This window comes from Felis catus, chromosome A1 (genome assembly GCF_018350175.1).
Source record: "Felis catus isolate Fca126 chromosome A1, F.catus_Fca126_mat1.0, whole genome shotgun sequence".
In the NCBI taxonomy this organism is placed as follows: Eukaryota; Metazoa; Chordata; class Mammalia; order Carnivora; family Felidae; genus Felis; species Felis catus.
The window spans coordinates 94528745-94555000 of record NC_058368.1 but is presented as its reverse complement, the minus strand read 5'-3'; the positions used below and the strand labels follow the sequence as shown (position 1 = coordinate 94555000).

Below are 26256 nucleotides of genomic sequence, written 5' to 3'. Positions count from 1 at the left end.
TCCGTCTCGAATTGTCCCTTTCCCATGAAAGCCCTGAAATCAGCCATTTCTCTGAGGAGCCCTGGTTTGCATAGACCATGGTGTTTAGAAGCCAAGATCTGGGCACTAGCTGTGTTCGTTGTTGGTAGGGTGTGGCTGCTCCCAGGCCCCCTCTGCTGAGAAGGTAGGATTGATGTTGACATGTATATCTATATCTGTATCTGTATACATATCTGTACCTACACATCTGTTCGTCTACAGAAGGGGCAAGATGCGTCTACACACATTTACATGTCTATGCAGGACTCTATCCATATACTGAAAACTGTGAGGACTGTTCACATCCATACCTCCGACTCCAATCCAACGACAAAAGGTCCCTTCTAGGTTTCCCTTTTTGAATGTTTGCTATGCTCTTCTCCAACAGTGAGAAACCTGGGTCCTATTAGCATTTATATATCTTTGGATATGATTCACTCATCTGTGGTCACCAAGCTCCCATCACTGTCCTCCCCCCACCCCACGTGATGCCCTCCTCACCATCCTCAGGCTCCCTTACCTCATGCTGGGTCACTGCCCTGGCTCTGAAAGTCCCCTTTACCCCACTAGGGCTTGGACTCCCCATTCTCACCCTGTTTGGGCTCCGACTGCCCATGCTAGGTGGACCCCTGCTAGATGTCCACCTTACCCTGTTTGGCTCTGACTCTCCATGTTGTAAGCCCCCTCCCTGCCCCATGTGCATGTCCTACTCACCTTCCTGGGCTCTGCCATCCTGTACCAAGCTGTTCCCCACTGTACAGACTCCCCCATCGCCCACCCAAACTCCCCCACCCACTCCGGGTCATGGGTCTCCCCGGCCCCACCCCTGACTCTCCTCATAAAGAGGCCTGCCTTGCTCTGCCTCACCTTAAGGACCAACCTGTTTATGAAGGAGGAGAAGAGGAAAAGTCCACATGACTCTTAGATATGTGTGTTGTAAGGAATATCTTTGCTGAATGTTGTTGGATTCCAGAGAAGAGCGGGCCAAAAGCAATATTTACATGGTCTCGAATGCTGATTCCTGCTCCTCCGCATGAGGGAGGCAGTTCTATTTACTGTGAAGCCATTAAGGCTTTGCTCTGGCCATGTTAATCCTGCTAGAGTTTGGATGGAAAAAAGATAGCATTTGTTGAAGCAAACAGGAAAAGCAATCGAGCAGGCTTCCCTTTTAAAGCTCATCTCAGGGAGCCTGGGTGGCTCAGTTGGTTAAGCCTCTGACTTTGGCTCAGGTCATGATCCTGCAGTTTGTGAATTCGAGCCACGCATCCGGCTCTGTGCTGACAGCTCGGAGCCAGGAGCCTGCTTCAGATTCTGTGTCTGCCTCTCTCTGCTCCTCCCCTGCTCACGCTGTCTCTCTCTCTCAAAAATAAATAAACACTAAAAAAATTAAAAACAAAATGAAGCTCATTTCTCTCCTTCATTCATTCCTCAGAATAAACTGCAGTGCAGCTTGACCCCAGAGCTCTAAATTACAGACGATCTCCAGTCCTCAAGACCAAGGCATCTGTTCTTTCCTTTAAAGTCAGCGATGGGAAGTCACTTAGTGGGTTGATCAGGAAAGAAGCAGAAAATTGTAAGGAAAACTTTTCATTTCTAGTTACCAAATGGAAAACAGTCACGACCACATTGTACATCTTATAAACTTTTTTTTTTTTTTATAAGGTGAACAGTACAGAGCAAACTGGGTAAACTGGATGGCTTGGAGAAGTGGTTTTATAGGTAGGGCACTAATAGGTAAGCTGGGTTATTGGTGAATGGAGTGTTTATGCCCTTTACACAAATCTACATCAGTATCCCTCCCTGACTTCTTGCTATCTCAGTAGTGACACAATAATTACTTCACTTTATAGCAAGGGTAAGTACAATATAATAAAATGCAATGCCTATCTGGAATAACTGTCTTCATCCAGGTAAGACAAATGTATATTACTCAGAATTCTTTTTCATATTCAGAGGAAGGACTATTAACCAATCAGGTGGGCATTTGATAAGCTCTTTTAAAAAAAAATTTTAGTGTTTATTTATTTTTGAGAGAGACAGAGTGTGTGGAGGGGAGGGGCAGAGACAGAGGGAGACACAGAATCTGAAGCAGGCTCCAAGCTCTGAGCTGTCAGCACAGACCCTGATGCGGGGCTCAAACCCACAAACCGTGAGTGAGATCATGACCTGAGCCGAAGTCGGACACTTAACCGACTGAGCCACCCAGGTGCCCCATAAGCTCTTTAAGTGCTTTTTATTTACTACAGAAGCTAAGATGTAACTGGATTTTGATTTTCAACAGATAGTTGGGGAGTGGCACTTGGGCACTCCTCTGGTGGGATCAGGCAGTCCTCGGCGGTGTCACCCGCACCTGGTGACCAGTGTCAGAGCCTCCCAGCACACTTGGATGGAGAGCACAGCGGGGTAGCAAGACCAAGGTCGCAGGAGGGGCAGACAGCCAGGCAGAAGGCAGGCAGAGGTTGCTGGAAAGGGAGAAAGGAGCCCAAGAGGGATAAGGAGGGAGAGGAAGAGGAGGAAGAGGAACGTGGAAGAAAAGACACAGGTGACATGGTTATTGGAAGTGGGACTGTCATCAGAGGAAATATAGGAAATAGAGAACGGATGGTCTAGAAAATACCGGGAGATATCTCACACATAATGACTTGGATGCACGGTGATATTCTATTGCTTACATTTAAAATTTCTTTTTCTTTTAATTTTTTTTCATGTTTATTTTTGAGAGAGAGAGAGACAGAGCATGAGTGGAGAAGGGGCAGAGAGAGGGGGAGACACCGGATCTGAAGCAGGCTCCAGGCTCTGAGCTGTCAGCACAGAGCCCAACACAGGGCTCAAAATCAGGAACCGTGAGATCACGACCCGAGGCAAAGTCGGACACTTAACCGACTGAGCCACCCAGGCGCCCCCGTTTTAAATGTGTAAATTTGGAGAAGACGACTCTGACCTATGACCCATGGTCAAGTCTGGGGGTGGGTGGTGCTTTGGTTGCTTTTCATGGCCACATCCACTCACTCAGGAGCCTCTTTGTGTGAGACAAATACAAAACCAAACTTTGGTTCTGCTTCTTCACTTGCGACTACATTGACTTACTCCAGCAAGAGGGAAAAACTTGAGATCACGTTGCCTTGAGTTTATACAACATCTTTAAGGCATTTAACTGGCATATTTCTTAATGTTTACATCACTCTGAGGTAGATCAGAGATCTGTGGTTTTACCCCCATTCAACAAAAACACAATTAGCGTGAAAACACAGAATCAAATCACACAAAGTCTAGAGCAGGATGCCTTGCTTTAGCGGTCCCGATTTAATCCTGTGTAACGAAACTAAGCTAATTCCATACATCGTAACTGATGAACGCCTTTAAAGTTCTCCAAACTACAAGCAGGTTCGATTTGGCCAGATGAAACCGCGTTTCAAACTTGGTCCCCTGAGGGCTTGGCTGTAAAGATTCTGCTCTGGTTAGCATGTTGGCCTTTTAGCTCTATTTCTCTGTATTTGGCCACTTCCCTGGGGCTGAAGATCTGCCCCTAATTGCTACTGTCTGTTGACAGCATTATTTTTGCACAGAGGCTTTGGCCAAATGAGCGTCTGGCCCGCAGGTGGGTACGCAGTCTCCAGCTTCAGAGCAAAGCCTTCCTCTCATTCCGGCCTCCACGACAGCAATCCCAAGGGCACTTTGTGGATCCTTCGATCCTGGCTCTTTTCGTGACCCAATAAAGGCTCGGTAGCCTGTAAACCGTGACACAGGCAACGGGCACTGTGGGGAGAGAGAAACGGGCAGACACATCGCTTGCCTTTAGGGCACTTAACATGGCTCATAAAATGACCTATTTCTCCTTTTTAAAATTTGCTTTCCTTGGCTTTTCTGGTTTCTGTTCCCTTACACTGCTGTGTTATTTGCTCGTTACACTTTTAAATACTGCACTAAATAAACCCCAGAGTATTGCAAATCCGTATTTCCCTCAGAAAAGAATGTGCGCTTTTGGCCAAGGATTTAACATCCCACTGACTTTCACAACAGAACAAGCAAGACTCTTCTAAGGTGAATTTGTTTTCACAAGGCAGTTAAAGTAAATTCTGTGGTTTTGTAGCCGAACATGAAATCTCCCCCCGGAATGGAGCAGCACTGGCAAAACCCTCAGCCATCACTGAGCCTGAGGGCCGAACGTGACAACATGGGAAGGACGGGAAGGACTCCCAGGAGCAAATGTGACAGACACACGAATGACAGAACATGAGGTTTTCCAGACTCACAAAGTATTGGAGGACAAAACTCTGCACAAAGTACATTATGACGGGCCTGAGGGGTGCCGGAAGTGGCCGCCGCTCAGTTACGTGTTTTTCCGTAGCCACGCTGTCATCCTGGCATTGCGCTTTTTGTTTTCCAGATTTTTGTTCTTTATTGTCTGTAATTTGGCACGAACTGTGAGCTTCTGGTGCTCTTCCAACATGTTGCCGAAAAACTGCTGCAGCTTGAAGGACAAAGGGAAGGCCGGTCAGTGCAAACTCAGGTCTCGTTTAGCCAGAAGAAGGCCAAGTTCATGCTCAGTAACAACAGGCTTGCAAATGGCCCGTGTGGGCAGGGGCGGGTGGGAAGGCCGGCCTCTAGATGGCGTGCTCCTGGGGAGACCGCACACCTACCCTGAAGAATCAGGTGCGGATTCCATCTGTGGAAGGGGAACTTCGTCTGTTTTGTTCACTGCTCTGTTCCCCCGAGGGCACACAGTAGGTGCTTGATAATGACCTACTGAATGCATATCGGGGATTATACAAGATGTGTGGGCAGAGATACAGTGAGATCTTCTCTTATCTGGAAAGAAACTTTGCAACTCCTCAAGCTCAAAGCTGGCACCCAACATCTGTGCCTTTACAAGTGTATCCTTTATTTAAGAATACTGAGATGGTGGCGGGGGCGGGGGGGCCTGGGTGGCTCAGTAGGCTAGGCGTCCAACTTCAGCTCAGGTCATGATTTCATGGTTCATGAATTTGAGTCCCACATCAGGCTCTAGGCAGACAGCTTAGAGTCTGGAGCCTGCTTTGGATTCTGTCTCTCTCTCTCTCTCTCTCTCTCTCTCTCTCTCTGCCCCTCCCTACTCACTCTCTGTCTCTCTCTCTCTCAAAAACAAATACTTAAAAAAAACTTTTTAAGTTATTTTAAAAAAGAATATTGAAATGGGCCACCTGGGTGGTTCAGTTGGTTGAGCGTCCAACTTTGGCTCAGGTCATGATCCCACAGTTTGTGAGTTCGAGTGCCACATCAGGCTCATTGCTGTCAGCACAGAGCCTGCTTCAAATCCTCTGTCCCCCATCTCTATCGTTCCCCCGCTTGCACTGTCTCTCAAAAATAAACAAACATTAAAAAAAAATATTGAGATAGTAGCTTTGTCCACTGGCTAGATTCCTTCACTGGGTCAGCTGGGGCATTTATTTATGGGAACATCTACCTCAATATTCTACATCAGCCAGACCCCAATGAACTAATAAGTTATATTCCAAAAGTCTATTTCTGTGTCACTGGATTAGAATTTAGAACATCCCAGATGACTGTGTACCCATCCCCCGCTCACAAAATGTCACTTAAACACTAATGTACTTGAAATTGAGCAGAAATAGGCCATCAAGCCTAATTACAAGGTCAAAGAAAAGTCAGTTTGGAGGAAAGAGCAGGTGAAGGAACCAGGAACAGACCTCCCGGCCTCTCCCACACCTGCCTGCCGTGGGAGCGACAGGCCACAGCCCTGATGCACCTGTAATGCGTGGCGGGGGGGGTGGGGTGGGGAGAGGTGTCTGTGGGACTGTAGGTGGGCTTCATGTGTGCTGGAGAGCGTGAGGCCAGGCTCTGGCGGGTGCAGCATGAAGCCCTGAGCAAGAAATAATGGAGAGCGTATAGTACCTGTGCTACGCTAGAGGGAGAAGAGACTCGTGTGGCTTTTCATTTTTATTCTTGTCATTATTCTCCATACGATCCTGTGAACACATAGATTATGGCAGGACCCTTGGAGATGACTACTTTTTGGCAAGGCTATTCGTAGTAGCTAATTTAACTTGTTTTCAAAACTGCAAGAATTGAACCCCTGCGAAACATACTTTTGCATTAATAAAAATCAACTATCAGTGAGTACAGTTTCGGAACTTTGAGGACAGCTAAATTTATACACACTTCATTCATTAAACAAAAAATCTTTGCTGGGTTCTGTAGACACAAAGATGAACTGATGCCCTTTAGACGATACCAGCACACTGGGGCTCCTGGGTGGCTCAGCCGGTTGAGTGTCTAACTATGTCTCATGGACAGGGTCCAGCCCCGAGTCGGGCTCTGTGCTGACAGCTCACAGCCTGGAGCCTGCTTTGGATTCTGGGTCTCCCTCTCTGTCTGCCCCTCCCCTGCTTGCGTTTGCACTCTCTCTCTCAAAAATAAACAAACATTAAAAAAAAAAAAAAAAGGAAGATACTCGCACAAACTCGCCATCCCTGTGGGAGCACTCCTTCCAGCATTTCTGGGTGTGCCCTTCACTCTCTTGTCCAGGGAGTCCCTGGTAAATCACGTCCTGACAGCTCAGTCTCAGGCAGGCCCAAATGCAAACAGAGATCATTCCTTCAGGAATTAGTGGTTCTTCCTCTCTCTTAACAACAACTACACAGCTCACTGCTTCTCTCTCTCTCTCTTCTCTCTCTCTCTCTCTCTCTCTCTTTTTTCTTTTTTTGGCTCACGATCAAACCTCAGGCCTTTATGACTTACATGTGTGTTGGTGTATTTGCTGGGGCAGAGAGGTTGATTTTTTCTTTCTTCTCTTTTTTTTTTTTTTAACGTTTATTTAATTTTGAGACAGAGAGAGACAGAGCATGAACAGGGGAGGGGCAGAGTGAGAGGGAGACACAGAATCTGAAGCAGGCTCCAGGCTCTGAGCTGTCAGCACAGAGCCCGATGCGGGGCTCGAACTCACGGACCGTGAGATCATGACCTGAGCCGAAGTCGGATGCTCAACCGACTGAGCCACCCAGGCGCCCCTCTTCTCGTTTTTTTTAACCAGCTCGATGCATGGAGGGGACGGAGCAAGCTCCTAGGCCATCTCCCTGCTCCCCAAATCCATTTAATATATTGCCCTCGGAGAGAGGATGTATCAGTTATAAAACTGGTAAGAACAGACACGACGCTTGATCTGAGCCAAAAGGCCAAGAGGCGATTGAGTTTCCTTTCTTATTTACACAGGCCCCTTCTGTTCTTAGGAATATGGTCCCAGGCCATGGTGTTTAATTTGTACTCAGGCATTAAAAAAAAAAAAAAATTAAGTCTATTGAAATGAAATCAATGGACAATAAATTATACTCACTAAAGCATACAAATGAGTTGTGATGACTATATACACCCGTGAAACACATAGACACGTTCAAAACACAGTACATTTCCACTACCCACAAATTCCTTCAGGCACTTTGCAACCCTCCCTCTGTCCCAGGCAGCCATTGATCTGCCTTTTATCACTAGAGGTTATATTTGCATTTTTTAGAATGTGTGTGTGTGTTTTAAACTCAGCACCATCATCTTGAGATCTATCCAGGCCATTACACAAACCTATTCTTTTTTTTTTTTTTAATTGCAGGGTAGTATTCCCTGGTGTGGATATATTACATTTTCTGTATCAATTCACCTATCGATGGATGTTTGGATGGTTTCCATTTTTCGGCTAACGAGAATGAAGCTGCTATGAATATTCATGTAGAAGACTGTGTGGATGTAGGCTTTAATGTCTCTTGAGTAAAAAAAACCTAAAAGTGGAATTAATAGGTCACTATGTGTCTAGTGACATTTTAAAATACTGCCTTGGGGCTCCTGGGTGAAGCGTCCAACTTCAGCTCAGGTCATGATCTTACGGCTGTGGGTTCAAGCCCAGCATCGGGCTCTGTGCTGACAGCTCAGAGCCTGGAGCCTGCTTCTATTTCTGTGTCTCCCTCTCTCTCTGCCCCTCCCCTACTCTCTCTCTCTCTCTCTCACACACACACACACACACTCTCTCTCTCTCTCTCTCTCTCTCAAAAATGAGTAAACATTAAAAAATTTTTTTAATAAAATAAAATACTGCCTATTTTCCAAAATAGTTGTACCGTGTTCCATTCTCACCAGCAGAAAAAGAGAGTTCTGGTTGCTTCACTTCTCTGTCAGTGTGTGGTATTATAAATCTTTCTAATTTTACCCATGCTACTGGGCGTGTGGAGGTTGTATTTATATATTACCCTTGTTTTACAGTGTGTGTGTGTGTGTGTGTGTGTGTGTGTGTGTGTGTGTGTGTGTGTGATTTCTTTTTTTAATAGTTATTTGCTTTGGCCCCTTAGTTTACTTTCTGGTTAAAGGATCCCATTTTCTTTCTAGAACTATTCCTCTCCTATCCCAGGGCCTGTGGTTTGAGTGGGGCTGGCTCCAAAGGTGGGCACATGACCCAGGCGAGGCCATTGGAGTATTTCACTGCCCACCCCCCCCCCCACCGGACACAGTGATTGGTGCATGTGACCCACGTAGGACCAACCAGGGTCATTCTATGGGACTGGAACTTGACATTAGGTGAGCAAGGACCTCTTTTCCTGCAAGTGACAGTGTTAAGGCTGACATAAGCCTGGAGCTATGTTTGCCTCCACGCAGAGAAAGCCTGCCTAAGAAGAAAATCAGCCCAGGAGAAAGCAGAGCCTGGAAATGACAAGCCCCATTGTTAGTTTCTAGAATACAGATAGGACTAAAATGTGTCTCTGTCCTCAGGGAGCTCATTATAGCCTCAAGGAGTAGACATATTTACACCCCAATTACAGTATAATGTAGTCACGGCCAGGGTACAGCTATTCATAGGATGATTGAGGAGAAGGTATAAATCAGTTCATGGAAAAATTCCTGGAACAGGTATTTGGAGCAGGGTCTTAAAGGGTAACGAGATTTATCCAGCCAAGGCCAGGCATGGGGAAGTCACCCAGATCAGAAGGCAGAGTGTTTCCAAAATCTAGAAAATGTGGGACAACATGCAAATTTAAGAAAACCTGTGTGTGGTACAGTCCAACTCGAGGGAAAATATTTGGGAGTGTCTGTCTCTCTCGTTCCCCGATGCTCGGCGGTGAGGGGGGCAAAAATGAAGCCAGAGAGGCAGATGGGGGCCAGGTTATAAAGGATGCTAATTGAAAGATGAAAAAAATCTCCTCCAAGGCTGCAATGAGCTACTGAAGCTTTGACAACTGGGCGAGGTGTGGCAGCAGCGTGAGGGCTGGGAGGCACGGAAGGCCAGCCTGGGGTACGGGGCCCTGGCCAGAGTCCCCTGCAGTACGTTAGGTGAGGAAGGACGCAGCCCAGTCCTCCGCGAACAAGAATGGTCTCTATCTCAGCAGCGAGAGAGAATTAAAAGTAATTTCCTGCACACAGTGAAAATAACACCAGTAGGAGCAGGGAATATAATCCTTCAAATAAGCCTGTTGTTTTTAATCTATTTTTAATGTTTATTTATTCTTTTGAAAGAGACAGACAGAGTGTGAGCAGGGGAGGGGCAGAGAGAGAAGGGGATACAGAATCCAACGCAGGCCCCGGGCCCTGAGCTGTCAGCACAGAACCTGACGCAGGTCTTAAACTCACAAACTGTGAGCACCACCTGAGCTGAAGTCGGATGCTTAACCCACTGAGCCACTCAGGCGCCCCAAGCCTGTTGTTTTTAATTTTAGCAATTCCAAATTACGTTAAAAATGGCTCCTGAATTATTGTTACAATTCACAATATCTAAAGTACTTACCTCTGTGATCTGTAAATCTGTGCTTATGGTTCTCCCTATTATGTACATTAGGTTAACCAGCGATTGTGTTCCATACCTACGAAGCAACAAGATGCTAATCAGACATGGAAAATGTTTTGCAAGATAAAGCTATACTTTATATAGCAGGTAAATGCTAAGCGTACAGCCCCTATTGATTCCTATCTCCTGAATCTAAGCAAAATCATGTATGAATAAGGTTAGGGTCATCACTTAAGAGGGAATCTATTATACAGAGAATTTTATCAGCACTAAGAAAACATTTACAGTTAAATATCGATTTCTGTACACGTAGTTCTAAAACTTTTAGTTACATATAAAAAGCTCCTAAAAACAACAACAACAACTGTTTTTTATCTTTTTAAATGAAGTGGTTAGAATAGTGGTCACACACCTCAAATTAACATAATCTATAAGGGAGTAAGTAAATATGCAAAATTATGCCCCTTAACAAACAGTTATTAATATGGGATCACTTTCGGAAACTCTGGCTAAACTACCCTGAAAGCTTATTTAAAATTTTGAATTTGTATATTGTTTGTGGAGAAATGATCCATGCCTTTGGAGATTCTCAAGATGTTGGTGATCACAGAAGGGCTAAGTACTTCTGTTCCCTCAAAGAGGCACAGTGACTGTAACTTCCCCTCTAGTTTAGTGTCCTTGAGTAGCCAACAGGGATCTTCTGCAATAAAACCCCAGGAAACATTGTTACGGAAATACAGCAGATACATACCTGCCCAAAGCCTTGCTGAAGTTAAAAAGGTAAATAAAGACTTTTGGATGCATTAAAGAAGAAAGAAAATTAAAATAGGGTTAATGCTTTGGACCGAACAAAAAAGGGTTGCAATGACACTGTTTTTTTGATAGTTGACAGTTAATACACACGACTGACTTACTTCAAAAATGTATACTTGACACTAAAAATTGCAAGACTTCACATTGGCATAATATCAAACAATGGTGAGAGAAAACAATGCTTTCATTCTTTTTTAAGTTTTCAGCTGTAACTTAAGCTGTGTGTTCCTGACGAAAGCGAAGGAGACATAGTCTACATATAAACAAATTTATTTCTATAGGAAAAGAGGACACGCTTCTTAGTTTTCCATTTTTTTTTTAATTTTTTAAATGTTTATTTATTTTTGAGAGAGAACGAGAGGGAGAGCACCAGTCAGGGAGGGGCAGAGAGAGAGGGAGACACAGAATCCGAAGCAGGCTCCGGGCTCCTACCTGTCAGCACAGAGCCCGACGCGGGTCTTGAACTCACCAACTATGAGATCACGGCCTGAGCCGAAGTCAGATGCTCAACCGACTAAGCCACTCAGGCGCCCCCTTAATTCTCCATTTTTATTGGTCAAGTATTAAAAGCTTGTAAAACAACTCAAGAAATTGGGCAATATTTGCAAAAACAACAACAAAAAGACAAACAAAAAAAGCCAAAACAAACCTGAGTTCCAAACTTAAAAAAAAAAAAAAAATGTGGAAAGCTACCTAGGGCCCTACCAGTGTGATTTTCTACCAGAGGAAGAAGACTACCCTGAGAGGCAGGGCTGGGTTTGAAATTATCTTGAGCAGTTTATAACTTATAAAAGATGGGGACTGACATATAGTTCGAAGCATTGTTCTAGAGATGAAATGAGATGCTGTGTATTGAAGCACCCATCAGAGTACCCGGCACGTTTTATCCCTTACTATTCTTGGAAATTCCAAGAGGAGGTCTTTCTGCCACAGATGATCTGTCCCTCTTGTTGAGAGAGCCATCTCTGAAACCTTACTGAGCAAAACTATATACATTACAAATAGTTTATCCTGCCAGTGGTCCGATACATGCTCATGAACGGAACGTGCTCATGAACTGAACGACCAAAGCCTATGTGTGTCAGTTTAGTTACCGTTTTAAAGAACTGGTAACATTCAAGGGAGCCTGGGTGGCTCTGTCTGTTGAGCTGAGCATCTGACCCTTGATTTCAGCTCAGGTCACCATCTCACAGTTTGTGTGTTCAAGCCCCATGTTAGGGGCTCTGCGCTGACAGCGCTGAGCCTGCTTGGGATTCTCTCTCCCTTCCTCTCTCTCTGTCTGCCCCCCCTCTCCTCTCAAAAATAAATAAACTGAAAAATAAAAAAAATGGTAACATTCTGTGGTAGGGTGTGCGCAGGGATTTGGGCCCCTCTCGTCTGGATCGCCTCCTGTCTCTCTCCTTTCGAATTCTCCCTCCTCAACCTTCCCCTGCCATGTCTGATTTCCTGAGGCAAGCGTGGCCACTGGATAAGCATGGGGGCACCAGGGCATCCAGCCTGATCCAATGACTGGCAGTGGGAATAGGCTGTTCAGAGCTCGGGTGCCCCACTCCATAACGCCTAACTTCTCTCCATTTGCTTGTTCTCCATTTCTCTCTTCAGCTCTGTACTCCCCATGACGAAACACAACAGAGACAGAGTAGGAACGTGTACCAGCTTTCACACTGAGGACTTCAGCCATGTAACAACAGTATTTGAAGAAGAAATCGGGCGCTAGGTGAAGAACGGAGTAAGATTTCCTTTGGAATCAGTTGAATTTGAAACTGATTACACCCTGCGTTCTGTATTCACGCAAAGCTAGGGTTTTCCCACAGGCTGCAAGGTCTACATTGTTGTAAGAAAGCCAGAAGCACTTGACCAGGATGCCAGGGCACAGAGAGGGTTTCTACCGCCTCCAGGAATAATGCCTACAAACACTACTGCCTCATGTCTATATCCACATGTTCTTCCATAAGATCTATCTGTAGCTAATGGCCCGAGAGCACTTTTCTGCAGCCTGCAAGATGTCTTTGTGGTCAGTGGAGGCTCCCTCATTGGCATCAGGACTCAAAAGATCATCTCCGGCCCAACAATGAACTCAAATACCCTGCAGCAACCAGACCAGTGCCCTAAACATGGGAGGGAGGGGCAGGACCAAACCAAAGCTCTTTTCCTTCGAACAAATATTCCAAAATATAGTTTCAGAGGAGGCTTCCTGACCCACTTACTGTGACAGGTCCCAAGTCAGACACTCAGTCCTGCCCTGAGGCATTTTCTGGTGTCCTCTCCTCCGTGCAGAAGGTAATTTTTCCCAACTGCTTGTTCAAATCCCACACAAATGCCATTCTTCTCTTTGGGTTCCCCCAAACCTTCCCCAGCTCTCCTCTCCAGCATTTGTCAGATACCATGTCCTCGTCACCTCGTATTCCTGACAAGAGCTTAAACTAACTGTGCCCTGGCATGGAGAAACTAGAACTTTTTTACTACGAGAAGGAACCTTGGAATCGATCAAAGAGAATACCTTTCGTTCTATGTAAGAGGAAACCAAGGCTGAAATGTTAACAAGTAAACAATAAACAGTTGTTGCTTTAGTTACAGCTCCAGAGGAGAGGGTCAGAGCATTCAGTTTGATGTTATCTGTTTCTCTCCCAGAACTTCTCTCCTGGCAAAATGACACTCTATGAACATCACATATACAGTTATGGCTATAAGATGCAGGAAAAGGGGTGTGGAAAACTCTAGATTTCCTTCCGTGGGGCTTCTTGGGGTCTTTATGATGCTAGCATAGACTGTGAATTTGCAAAAAGCAGAGATTCAAACAGTTCCCAAACTGACGGTCTTTCTTGCTCACAGAAGTCTGAGCACCGTCTTCCATGAACAATGCTCAGTGGAACGTACTGGAGAAACACTAATTTCAAAGCTAACTTGCTCGTCATCAGTCACGTTTCAGCAAACTCAGAATAAGTCTTTCTCACATAATTAAGGTAAAATTTAATTTGTCAGAGGCATTTTTTTATTTATCCTTTCATGCTGTCTTTATCATTGTATGGAGACAGGTAACATGCTAGTCTTCTTGTCAAGTATAACTCTTAATATTTTTTTAAACGTTTATTTATTTTTGATAGAGAGAGAGAGAGACAGAGTGCGAGCAGGGGAAGGGCAGAGAGAGAGGGAGACACAGAATCCGAAGCAGGCTCCAGGCTCCGAGCTGTCAGCACAGAGCCCGACGCGGGGCTTGAACGCACAAACCGTGAGATCATGACCCGAGCTGAAGTCAGCCGCTTAACCGACTGAGCGACCCAGACGCCCTTGAAATGTAACTGTTGAAATACGTGATGATTAATTGCTCTGATGTACAAAGAATTGACTAAGCATTCTTGTTTCATGTTTAGTGTATATGACAGTTTAATTATTAATTTGAACTTTACTTCCTTCTACAAATCCATAAATGTTATCACCGTTTATTGAAACCAAATTATTGGCAAAATCCAGCAAGACTGATGAACATTACAATTAATATGAAATAAATAAAAAATAAATAAAAATAAATGTACTTGATGTAGAAAGCAAACTTATTTGAGTCTGAAAGACATTGTGTAGCAGACTCTATGAGAGGAGGGGGCTGAGATGAATTTGCTGTAAATAGGTATCTGTTTTATGGGCATGAAATTTTGTCGATAAGAGATAAAAATATTCAAGCCATGGATTAAAAGTTCATACATTTACGGGCACCTGGGTGGCTCAGTTAGTTAAGCGTCCGACTCTTGATCTCGGCTCAGGTCATGATCTAAAGGGCCGTGAGTTCGAGCGCCGCATGGGGCTCTGTGCTGACAGTGTGGAGCCTGCTTGGGATTCTCTCTCCCTCTTTCTGCCCTTACCCCACTCATGCGCGCGCGCTCTCGCTCTCTCTCTCTCTCTCTCTCTCCCTCAAAAGATAAATAAACTTAAAAAAGAGTTTATACATTTATAATTCTAGGAGCTCCTTGAGGTTAATAAGACCCATTTAGAGTTAAAAGAAAGGGGAGGCATTCTCTCCATTTAATATTGTTATGCACATCGCTTAAATAAATTGCTACACGGTGGACTTTTCAGAGAGTGTTACCAACATGTTCTCATTCTCTAACCACAGAAAAAGGGTTCTTCTGAGGAATAAAAGTTAAAATACACTTCAAGTCACTTAAATTGAGAGGAGTCTTCCCCATGGGTTAGTCAAAGGCATTTTGGGGGCTTGGTTGGCACATGTGCCCTGCATGAAGAAGAAGAGAGGAAAAAATGAATTGAGGGGCTCATTACCCCCAGGAGCAGTGCTATCCAGCTGAACTCTCTGTGGTGATGACAATGTTCTACATCGGAGCTGTCCAACGTGGCGGCTGCTTGGCCTTATCACACTCTTAGAACAGGGCCAGTGCAACTGCGGAACCGAATTTCAAATTTTATTTCATTACTTATCAGTTCAAATGTAAATTCAAATATCCATATGTTAGCTAGTGGCTATCATATTGAGCAATGCAGCCTCAGATAATATTTTACTCAGGTGCCAAATGGTTCCAGGTTAAACTATACCAGAGTTGCCCGGGGAGCTAGTGAAAGGTGCAGATTTCTGCCCTGTTTTGGCAGATTCTGATTTTACTTATTTATTTTAATTTTTATTTTTTTAATGTTTATTTTTGAGAGGGGGTGAGGAGCAGGGAGAGAGGGGGACAGAGGATCCGAAGTGGGCTCTAGGCTCCGTGCTGACAGCAGAGAGCACGACACAGGGCTTGAACTCATGAACCATGACATCATGACCTGAGCCAAAGTCAGACACTTAACCGACTGAACCACTCAGGCGCCAGGAAGATTTTGATTTTGAAGGGGGGATGGGTGGGTGGGCTTGAGGTCTTTAGGTTTCTTAGCTACTACAGGCGATTTCCAACCTTGTGGCTGGGATCACCCGCCTGAACGCCAGGCACCATGTCACTATGAGCCACAATGATAATAAATTCAATCCTCAGCACTTGCAAGGACATACTAGGTGCCAGGCACAGCTAAATACTAAGCCTGGTTCATAACTGTGAATCTCTGTCTTCCTCGGGACCCAAAAGTGCACGGGAAGGATTGGAGGAATCAATAGCCGGTGGTGATGACAAGTTGGGACCTCTGGTGAATCAAAACATATTTCTTAAAGGAGCTGCTCTCTCAACATTTTCATGCCCAAACTGCTACTAGACTGTTTGGTAGGAAGCATGGGAAGAAAACAGTCAAGGGCTGCAGCTGAAGTGAGTGCCCCATAGCAGCAAGAGGACAGGTGACCTCCCAGGCCAGGCAAAGCCAAGTGGAGACAGCACTGTTGTTACAAACTCCAGGGAGAGAGAAGAGAAACGAAGAAACACCCCTGTGAGGCTGGGATCTCTGAAATCTCAGGGAACAAGGGGACCAATGTCAATAATTCTGATTTATATCTCAACTCCCAAATTCCCAGTAGGGCCTAGGAAGGGGGGTATTATTTTTAATGACTGAAGCAAGAAGGGAAGGATACCCTTTACTGCCAAAGTCTTAGGAATCTGAGAAAATTTAAGGAATTCCAAAGACCCTCCAAAGCAATGAACTTAGAAAATATAAAACTGGATGTAAGGTCAATTTTCTTAGTATGTGACTATGCTAAATGCATTCCACTGATGACCAGAAAAATGATACTGTGCAAATAAGTCTCTACCTCCATGTTGTAAATTTCTGTTTTTTAATGTTTATTTATTTGGGGGGGTGCAGAGAGAGAGGGAGACAGAAGATCTGAAGTAGGCTCCACACTGTCAGCACAGAGCCCAATGTGAGGCTTGAACCCATGAACCCAAAGTCGGATGCTCAACTGACTGAGCCACCCAGCCGTGCCTGTGTGTTGCAAACTTCCGATTTAAAAGCACAATATTTTGGTATTGTAAAGGAATTCAATAAGTGTTTACAAAAGAAAAACATTCCATGATTTTGTTCCTTAAGAGAGCTATATTCACATTCTTTAAACATTTATATTCTAAATATACTTTCTGTCCCACAAGGATAAATTTATTTGCAAAAAAGCATCTTCCACCTTTACAGGTGTTTGGACCTGAACTGTTGGCCACTTTGTATTTGCTAACTCTAGAGTATGTGAGCACTTGTAAGACATTATTCTAGGCTTTCAGTGATGTGATTAATCAGATATGATTAAGTAATGTTCTAGAAAGACCAGCCATCAAGGGCATGCTGATTTCTTTTTTTAATTTTTTGACGTTTATTTATTTTTGAGAGAGAGAGAGAGAGCGTGAGCAGGGGAGGGGCAGAGAGAGAAAGGGGGAGAATCCGAAGCAGGCTCCAAATTGTCAGCACAGATCCCCATGTGGGGCTCAAACCCACAAACCATGAGATCATGACCTGAGCCAAAGTCAGATACTCAACCGACTGAGCCACCCAGGTACCCCAGCATGCTGTCTTATTTTTGCTCGTCAGCATTTACTTCACCCAAGAGGGGGCTATGAGGCAAGCAGATTTCATCTCAAAAGGTGAGAAATATGAAAAATTCAAGAATATGGAACCCAGATATGTAAAGGGAATATTATAACAAATAAGACGCAAGGAAGCGATGAACGTTGGTGTTTCTTGAAATGTAGCGGTCTGCTTCACAAAATAAATGAATGGGTGGTGTGCGCTCAAACCAAAGCACATGACCTGCTCTACTCTGTGTGTCTGATGACAATCTTCTTAGTGGGCACAGTGGGGAAACTGAGGTAGGTAAGTATCCCATGCAAATCCATTTTCACATAGAAAGCCAACACTGGGGATAAGCGACCTTCTCTTCCACAAATGAGACTGAATGCAAGCAAAATCGTCACTTTCCTGATCCAGGCAAAGGACTTTTGGGACCTTGACGGGCTAAAGCTGAGCTTCTAGCCCCAAACCAGTGATCTGTATGAAAGAGAGGTTGCCTGTTAGCTCCTTACCTTTCACTCACAGCTTGCCAATTGTTGATTAAAAAGTCCTTCACAATGTACCGGCCTACTTCAGATTCCGCCACAACTTCCATTATATTTGTTTCGTTAAAAGTGAACGGAGCTGCCGTGACGGCATACTCCAGATATCTGCAAAAATGCATGTGCAGAAAAGAAATATGCAAACATTATCCAATATAAAGAGTGGATTTCAACAAATGGACATAAGATCCCTTAGGGTTCTGAGTCAGCGCACAAATAGGTATTATTTTAATTCCTATATGAGCACGTGGTCTATTTCACTCCCCTTGGTTTATGAATTGCATTCTTCTGCTAGGACCTTTTTATTTTTTAAATATTTTCAATGTTTATTTATTTTTGAGACAGAGAGAGAACAGGGGAGGGGCCGAGAGAGGAGGACAGAGGATCCGAAGCAGGCTCCATGCTGACAACAGAAAGCCCGATGCAGGCCTCGAACTCATGAGCCACGAGATCATGACCTGAGCCGAAGTGAGATGCTTAACTGACTGAGCCACCCAGTGGCCACCCAGCCACCCACCCCTCCCTCTCTGCCGAGAACTTTGGCCAGATTACCTGTGAAGTATCCATGGGTCTTTACTGCAGCTCATCGCATAAGTGAGTTGAATCCTTTCTTCTTCCTTTGTTTTATTAGAGTACATATTTAACAAAAAGTCCCATTCTTCATCACTTCCGAAGGCAACGCCATAACATAAAACGACACTTTTAATCGGATAAGGTATTCTGTAAGGTAGAAGGTGCAATGCTATTTCTCATAGTAGTCAATTTATATGTTTATTTAGGTTGTTAAATACACACACACACACACACACACACACACACACACACACATATGTATGTTTCACTTTAAATTCAAGTTAGTTAGCAGGGTGCCTGGGTGGCTCAGTCAGTTGAGCGTCCAACTTGGGCTCAGGTCATGGTCTTGTAGTCTGTGAGTTTGAGCCCCATGTTGGGCTCTGTGCTGACAGCTCAGAGCCTGGAGCCTGTTTCAGATTCTGTGTCTCCCTCTCTCTCTGACCCTCCCCCATTTATGCTCTGTCTGTTTCAAAAATAAATAAACGTTAAAAAAAATTTTAATTCAAGTTAGTTAATATGTAGTGTAGTATTGGTTTCAGGAGTAGAATTCAGTGACTCATCACTTCCATACGACACCCCGTGCTCATCCCAACAAGTGTCCTCCTTAATGCCCATCAACCGTCTGGCCCATCTTCCCCCACCTCTCCTCCAGCAACCCTCAGTTTGTTCTCTGTTGCTAAGAGTCTCTTAGGAGCGCCTGGGTGGCTCAGTAGGTTGAGTGTCTGACTTCAGTTCAGGTCATGATCTCATGGTTCGTAAGTTCGAGCCCCACATTGGGCTCACTGCTGTCAGCGCGGAGCCCGCTTCAGATTCTCTGTCTTTCTCTCTCTCTCTGACCCTCCCCCACTCACTTGCTCTCTCAAAAATAAATAAACATAAAAAAAGGAGTCTCTTATAGCTTGCCTCCCTGTTTTTTCTTACTTTATTTTTTCCTTCCCTTCTCCTACATTCATTTGTTTTGTTCCTTTATCAACAATAGCCAATGTATCCAAAGGACACAAAAATGCTGATCTGAAGGGGCATATGCACCCCAGTGTGTATAGCAGCACTATCAACAATAGCCAAATTATGGAGAGAAGCCAGTGTCCATCGACTGATGAATGGATAGAGACGTTGTGGTATATATATACAATGGAATATTACTGAGCGACCAGAAAGAATGAAATCTAGCCCTTTGCAACAATGTGGATGGAGCTAGAGGGTATTACGCTAAGCAAAATAAGTCAGAGAAAGACAAATATCATATGATTTCATCCATATGTGGAATCTATGCTGTTATATATTTAGAAGGATGTACCTAGAAAAACACATGGAGATCTCAGATACAGAGATCAAAAGCAGGGATCTAGAAAGTTAACTGAGAAGAAATCATCAGACTAGCTTAGAAACTAAAGAGGTTTAAGAAAGAAGGAAATTATAATAGTTCAATCAACATATGCTGATAATTGAGCTTGGGCTCATATCTTTTTTTTTTTTTTTTAGTAATCTGCACACCCAACGTGGGGCTCGAACTCATAACCCTAAGGCAAATCGACAGGGGGGAAAAAAAACAAAAACAAAAACAAAAGGTACTTGAAGAAAATAGGAGACACAGACTACCCAAACAAAAATAAAACAATCATTCCCAGAAAGAAAACATCAAAAAGGGAGAGACATTATTGGTGTTGAAACAGGACGAAAACAAGGGCAATCCGACACTACTCTTACTCATTCTCTGGATGGTTTGTCCAGTTTTTGAAGAGCTCTCTTGACAGCTGAAGACAGTCTTCCAGTCCCAACCAACACGCAGTTTCAAAAAGTTTTTCCAGGGCCACGCTTAAAAGAGAGCACAAAGAAAAACATTGTATTTTGCTCCATTTACTATATTCATTTTTTCTCCCTGCCTCCAACTATGTGTGTTTCATAAAAGGATGGGTATTTTAAAATATCCTTCCAATAATACCAGGTTTGTTTAAAAAAAAAAATAGCTTTTGTGGATGGCAAACTTATTTAGGGCTCAGAGAAATATTTGCTGAGAGGCTTTCAGGCACCAAATAAACTCCCAAGATTGGTATTTTTTGAAAGTTGGGAATAAATTATTGCCATCTCTCACCTCCCGCAAACATACGTGGGAGTACACACTCCACATCTGTTATCAATTTATTTTTTCCTCCCTTTTACAATAATTTGCCTTATGGATAGGAAAAAAAAGAAGGTTTTGTAGTATTTGATCTAATACCTTAAAAATAAAGTTTTTTTCTCTCTACACAGAAAGGAGAGGAAATGGTTTCTTTCTCCCTTTGGACAATATGCTTTCCCTTGCTTGAATTTCTGTTTCGTCCTCTACTCTGTTTGGCTATTATGCTCTCATCCAGAAAAAGACCAGAGAGTTTTGTTTTGTTTTGTTTTGTTTTGATAGCTGAGCAGGACCACACATTACGGTTCAAAACAAAAACAGTTCAAAAGAATATGGTGAAGGGTAATCATAAATCCAGATAAGCGATTCCTTTGAGGTACGTCTCTCTATACTCCCTACTCTCTGACTTGGAGTCAGAGGTAACGGAACACCAAGTGGCCATAAATTTCCAGAAAATGCAAGGGCCAAATCTGCTTGCTTCACCCTCCTGTTTCAACCCAGCCTGGCCTGACTTTCTGAGAAGAAGAATGTCCAAAGCTGGAGGACCTCGGAGTGATGGTTCTGAGCATTCGTTTACACACTCACACCATCTCCCTACCCATCCCAAGTAGGCTGCCAAAAGACAGAATTCCCTACAAGTACACCAACTCCCCAAAGTCACTCTGAAGACAACTGGCCCTGGATGGTCACTTCTGTCTAGTTGAGGAGAGCCAAGGTTATGGCGGGTTAAGGTCTGTGCTGCCTGTGTGAACACACTTTTGCCTTCCTCTTCATTCACCCAACTGGCCTGCCCACTTAACTATCCCAGCTAGTCCTCGCCATCTTCTCTTTACGTGTTTGGTCAACCCCATGTCACATGCCCTAGCACTGAAATGTCTCCCCTCTCAGAAGGATACTCCTGAGAGTGAGTAATCACATTTTGTGTATTTTGTATTACTGGCTTGGCCTCATTGATTTCAGTTTGATGTTGACCAGAGCTGTAAACATAATTCCTGTACCACTGTAGATAACAAATTCCCTCTCTAAATCTAGAAGCCCCTAACTCCCCTACAAACCTTGGGTCACAGGGAGGCCGGGGGTACCGCAGCCCTATTTTGTCTTTCACTCCTCCTTCTCAGACCATCAGGACAACCTGCTTACTCCTCTCACCACACCAATGATAGGAAAACCATTTGCAATACTTACACATGCTCACAAGTAAATGGCTCGGATATTTCAGCAGCCTCAGAGTTGACAGTCTAGAGCTATAAATTTCTGTGTCTACACGCGTGTGCTTTGCAAATAAATTAAGATCCCAAACTATTATTTCCTATTAGGCTACATGTAGCTCACCAGTCCCAGAGCTACTGTTCTCAAATTGCATACACAATCTCTCAGTGAAATCATAGGTGTCCAGATCTTTTTAATATGAATCTGGGAGCCTATCTATTCATACAAATCTTGTTATTGAATTATCACTGCTCCAAAAATACTTACAGGGCTAAATAGTCATCTTGTAATGCTGCCACGTTTTCACGAATTACAGTTGAATACATATTCCATATTGAGATAAGTCTCTTTAACAGATACTTCTATAAACAATAAGGAAAAACCTACTGTTAATTTTGGCTTGCAACACTGGATTTGCATCATATTTCTCTTTGTCCGAAAAGACATTAGTAGAGAAGTGACAGATATGTCTTCAGAAGTTATCTTTATTTGTTACTAAACGTATAACTGGTTTATTTTGTAACCTCTCTACATCAGTTTCCTGATTGGGAAAATGGAATGGACAAGAATACCAATAGCACAGCTTTGGGACGACAAAACAATATTACATATGTGAATGCATTGCCTGGCACGTAGGAACTCAATAAATATCAGGTATTATTACCACTTAATATCACCTGGAACATAGAGAAAGAAATGTAAAAAATATTAAACTACTAAACTTTCTACCTTAACATCTCCATGCTTAGTATTTACACCTCCAAGAAAATAAAAACGGATTCATGCTTTGGACCATTTTAAGCCCTGAGTCTGAAATAAAGTTTCTTCAACTGCTCTATCAGCTGATGAATAATAAGATTATAAAAGTTATCTATTGAGGGGAGCCTGGGTGGCTCAGTCAGTTAAGTATCCGACTTTGGCTCAGGTCATTATCTCACATGTGAGTTTGAGCCCCATGTTGGGCTCTGTGCTGACAGCTCAGAGCCTGGAGCCTGCTTCGGATTCTGTGTCTTCCTCTCTCTCTGCCCCTCCCCTGCTCATGCTCAGTTTCTCTCTCTCTCAAAAAATAAAATAAACCTTAAAAAAAAGTTACCCATTTATAAGATATCCCTAAGAACAAAGTAGATGTTTTTCATTGAAATTTTTTAAAAACAAATACTAGTTTTTACTTCTTTACCCAGAACCAGGCATCAGATATTATCAACAAGCCACTTTGATGCCATGAACAGTTAAGTGACTTCTTTCCTTGGTCACCATGCCCACGTTCAAGGACCTTTCCACCAGCACTTTGGACAGCAGAAGAAGCAAAGCCTGGGCCCCTGAGGTATTTGTGATCTTGCCCTCAGCCTCCCCCAGAAGCTCACTTGGCATTATCACGTGGCAACTTTCTGGTTTGTTTCTGGTCCCTACCTCTCCAAACGGTTGCTCCCCAACTGTTGCTTTGGTCTTCCCTGGGCCATCTTTCTTCTGATCACTGTTTAAGATCTAATAATGGAACTTTCCTCCTTTTATATTGTTTCAGTTATGATGGTGTGTCATTGTCTCATTAATTCCAATTTCCCTCTCTCACTTGCCAACATCAAAAGCAGCTTCAAAACCTGCACTTTTTTTTTTTTTTCTGGAACATACCTCTCTGGTTAAGTGCTAGTCCTGTAAATCAGAGTATTTCAATTATGAGTATGGGGTTTTTAAAGTCTTTCTGTTTAGGGGTGCATGGATGGCTCAGTCGGTGGAGCTTCCGACCTTGGCTTAGGCCATGACCTCATGGTTCTTGAGTTTGGTTCACAAGTTTGAGCCCTGCATTGGGCTCTCTGCTGTCAGTGGGGAGCCTACTTTGGATCCTCTGCCCCTCCCCCACTCACATGCATGTGCTCTCTCTCTCTCAAAAATAAACATTAAAGAAAAAGCCTTTCTGTTTGACTAACAATCTTTTGGGAAAATAGTTGTTATAAGAGAAAAGGCATACCATATCCATCCACTCCTGGATTCTTAGGGCACCTTTTACTTCACCAAGAATTAAAGGCCTTTCCAAAGTTCTCTCACACTCAACTCCTAGATCAGGTCTATGACTAAAGTGTTTTCTTCTAAGAATAACCAGCCGTCCCTAAGAAAACCAATGTATATATGGAACGAATAGACTATTAATTCCGGAAAGATGTGTTTCACAGATGCTGTCTAGATACAGAAAGAGGAAGAGAGGATTTTTGTCCAAACCCCATAACAAAGAAGGAGATTACCTTTAATAATGGGTACATATCATAGTTGTTCACATCAAAAACAAGATCCTTGGTTACCAGGTTCACCAAGACTGCATACCATACTATGATTTCATCTTCTTCAGCAAGGTACTTGGTTAAATCAAGGGCTGTTTCAATCTCAACATAATTGTTTCTGTTTGGTTCAAAAAGATACACGCTCAAAAAAACCTCCACTTGCTAAATAATGTGCACACTTTCCATATTTGTTCCATGCTTCGATGCCTGATCTCAACAAGGTACGTGAAATGAAGAAGTTAGAGGGTCGAGGGTCCATCTCACTGATAAATGGAAGCCAACCCATGCTGACAGGCCCTCCACTGCAATTTGGTACATTCAAGTGCCCAAATTCTAGGAGGCTATGGGAAAATCCAGGCCAAATGTTGGACGGCTCATCGGGCAAAAGAATACTTGCACATTTAGTATGCGTTCTTACGAGAGTATAATTTTCATTCAGCAAGTATTAATTAGAAGTCATTCTCTAATGCTCTGCCAGCTACTTGTGGGAACATAAACTGGTATGTAGGACACAACTGTCTACCAGTGGGGAACTTACTATTTCAGTCAAGAGCTAGCTGAGACTTTTGCAGAAGAAGCTGTTAATGAGTCCCAGAATCAAGTAGAGGAGGAAAACACAGGCATGTGATGGAAAAGTCAGGGAAGGCTTCCTGGAGGAGGAACTTGAGACGGGCAATGAAGGATGGATAGGATGGAAATGGTGGGAGAGAAAGTGGAAGGTAGCATATGACTAAGAAGATAAAGCAGGAATTGGTGTGATGGGCAGACCACACAACTGAGGCACAGAATTTCTTTTGTGGGGAGTCAAGAGGGGGAGGGCCAGTAGACCAGGTGGATGAAAGCTGCGGGGAACCTCGAATGTCAGGACCAAGAGTTTGCGTGTGGCGAGAAGGCGTTTCAACAATTGGGGTAACATCAGGAAGTTGTTGCCGACAAACTTTATTGCTACAGTGCCGAAGGAGACAGAATGGTATTGAAAGGAACTGAATGAAGGCTAAGGCTCATGTAACCGGCTAAGTGAAAGAAGACGTGTACTTGGCTTAGCATGGAAGCAGTGGAGCTGGTAAGTCAGGGGAGAATCCAGAAGACATCCTCAGCAACAAATAGATAAGACAGGGTGGCTAGATGGCAGATGGAGAGAGAGAGAGAGAGGAGTCCGGGATATCTCTGAGTCTTCAAGTTTGGGCCATGGGAAGTAGAGTGGTACTTCGACAGAGAGAAATTGATAACAGGAGCAACTCAGAGACAGAAATAAAGTGCAGCGGCCGAAATCCTGAGTGTAAATGACCACGGGATAAACAGAAGACAGGAGGGGACAGGCGGAGTCGTGATCCTTTCACAAGGCTTTCCTGATCACCTTGTATCTGCTGGGCACTGGACGTGCACAGAATAAAAACGATCATGGAAACCAGAAGAGAAAGGTGAGAGAAAAGAACCATGATGGTTCTTTTTTTTTTTTAAGTTTATTGATTGAGAGAGAAAGAGAGAGAGGAAGAGAGGGAGAGAAGAGAGGGAGAGAAGAGAGGGAGAGAGCGGGGGAGGGGCAGAGAGAGAAGGAGAGAGAGAATCCCAAGCAGGTTTCGTGCTGTCAGCACAGAGCCTGATGCGGGGCTCAAACTCACAAACCTGAGATCATGACCTGAGCCAAAATCAAGAGTCGGACGCTTAACCGACTGAGCCACCCAGGTGTCCCATAACTGTGATTGGTCTTAAGGATGCTCACGGCAGCAGGAGAAACGTGAGCTATAGGAGGAGAACCGGGTTTGCATATCCCAGTCTCGGGAAGACAAAAGAGAAGTTTCCCAGAGGATGTGGTCAAAAGTCTCAAAGTCACGGATGTCCCAGAGAGAGGTGTCAGCGAGGCAGCGGGCAAGGGCATGTGCCATAGGTCAGAGGGGAAAGTGGTAAAGGCATGAAGGACAAAATAAATAGATATCCATTTAAGAAACAGGACAGGCCAAAGAAAGAGAGAACACACTGGATAACTTATCATGTATACTCCTCAATTGTATTGTCTGAAAATTTAAATTCTGAGCACATATTAATCTACCTGTTGAAATACTTAGCACATCTTATATTGAATAAGTGCGATAAAGATAAAATGTAATTCTGTAGGATACTAAAATATAGGCCATATCTCATTAAAATTATACCTATGGCCATCAGCCTAGGGTAACAAAACTCATTTCAAAATCTCAGTTGATTGTGTATTTATTTCAGGCAATTCTTTTTTTTGGGGGGGGTATGTTAGCTATTTCCTTAATTTACAGTATCACAGAAAAATACCAATGCATCTACGCTCTTCCTACATTTATCCATTTTAATATTTAATGGCCTTTACAAGTGCTAAGCCCAAATCACTTGTATTTTTACCTGAGATTTTATTCTTACTGGAAATTTAAAAAATAATGATTCTTACACTTTTTGTGATAATCCTATAAATATTTATGATAAATATTTAAATTCTGTGACCTTTTCAATTTACATCTTCTCTGCTGCATCCTTCTAAAATTTCTCCTTTAAGGGGTTCATTTT

At 43.6% G+C, this 26256-nt stretch overlaps 1 protein-coding gene and 1 non-coding gene across 8 annotated transcripts in view; both read right to left on the bottom strand.

Annotated features, from left to right (window-relative positions):
• Positions 1 to 3300: 3300 nt before the first annotated feature.
• The window catches only part of LVRN (laeverin), a 74780-nt gene continuing 51824 nt past the window's right edge, over positions 3301 to 26256 (bottom strand). Inside the window, exons 14-21 of one of the 7 annotated variants that reach the window (XR_006597950.1) lie at positions 23686 to 23839; positions 21716 to 21810; positions 19831 to 19938; positions 18103 to 18270; positions 17521 to 17658; positions 9776 to 9851; positions 4272 to 4489; positions 3301 to 3774 (exon numbers count right to left, since the gene is read on the bottom strand). Coding sequence is in view for 3 of the 7 variants with exons in the window: in XM_045057763.1 (XP_044913698.1) it covers positions 4349 to 4489; positions 9776 to 9851; positions 17521 to 17658; positions 18103 to 18270; positions 19831 to 19938; positions 21716 to 21810; positions 23686 to 23839 (880 nt within the window). In the remaining 4 variants the exon portion in view is untranslated. Of the gene's footprint in view, positions 4490 to 9775; positions 10476 to 14417; positions 14979 to 17520; positions 17659 to 18102; positions 18271 to 19830; positions 19939 to 21715; positions 21811 to 23685; positions 23840 to 26256 lie in introns of those variants that run through there. The other 6 variants (XR_006597964.1, XR_006597965.1, XM_045057763.1 and 3 more) reach the window with 6 other exon arrangements.
• On the bottom strand, positions 7015 to 7202 carry LOC111557054. The gene has a single exon (XR_002736815.2). It is a non-coding gene; the product is annotated as a U2 spliceosomal RNA (small nuclear RNA).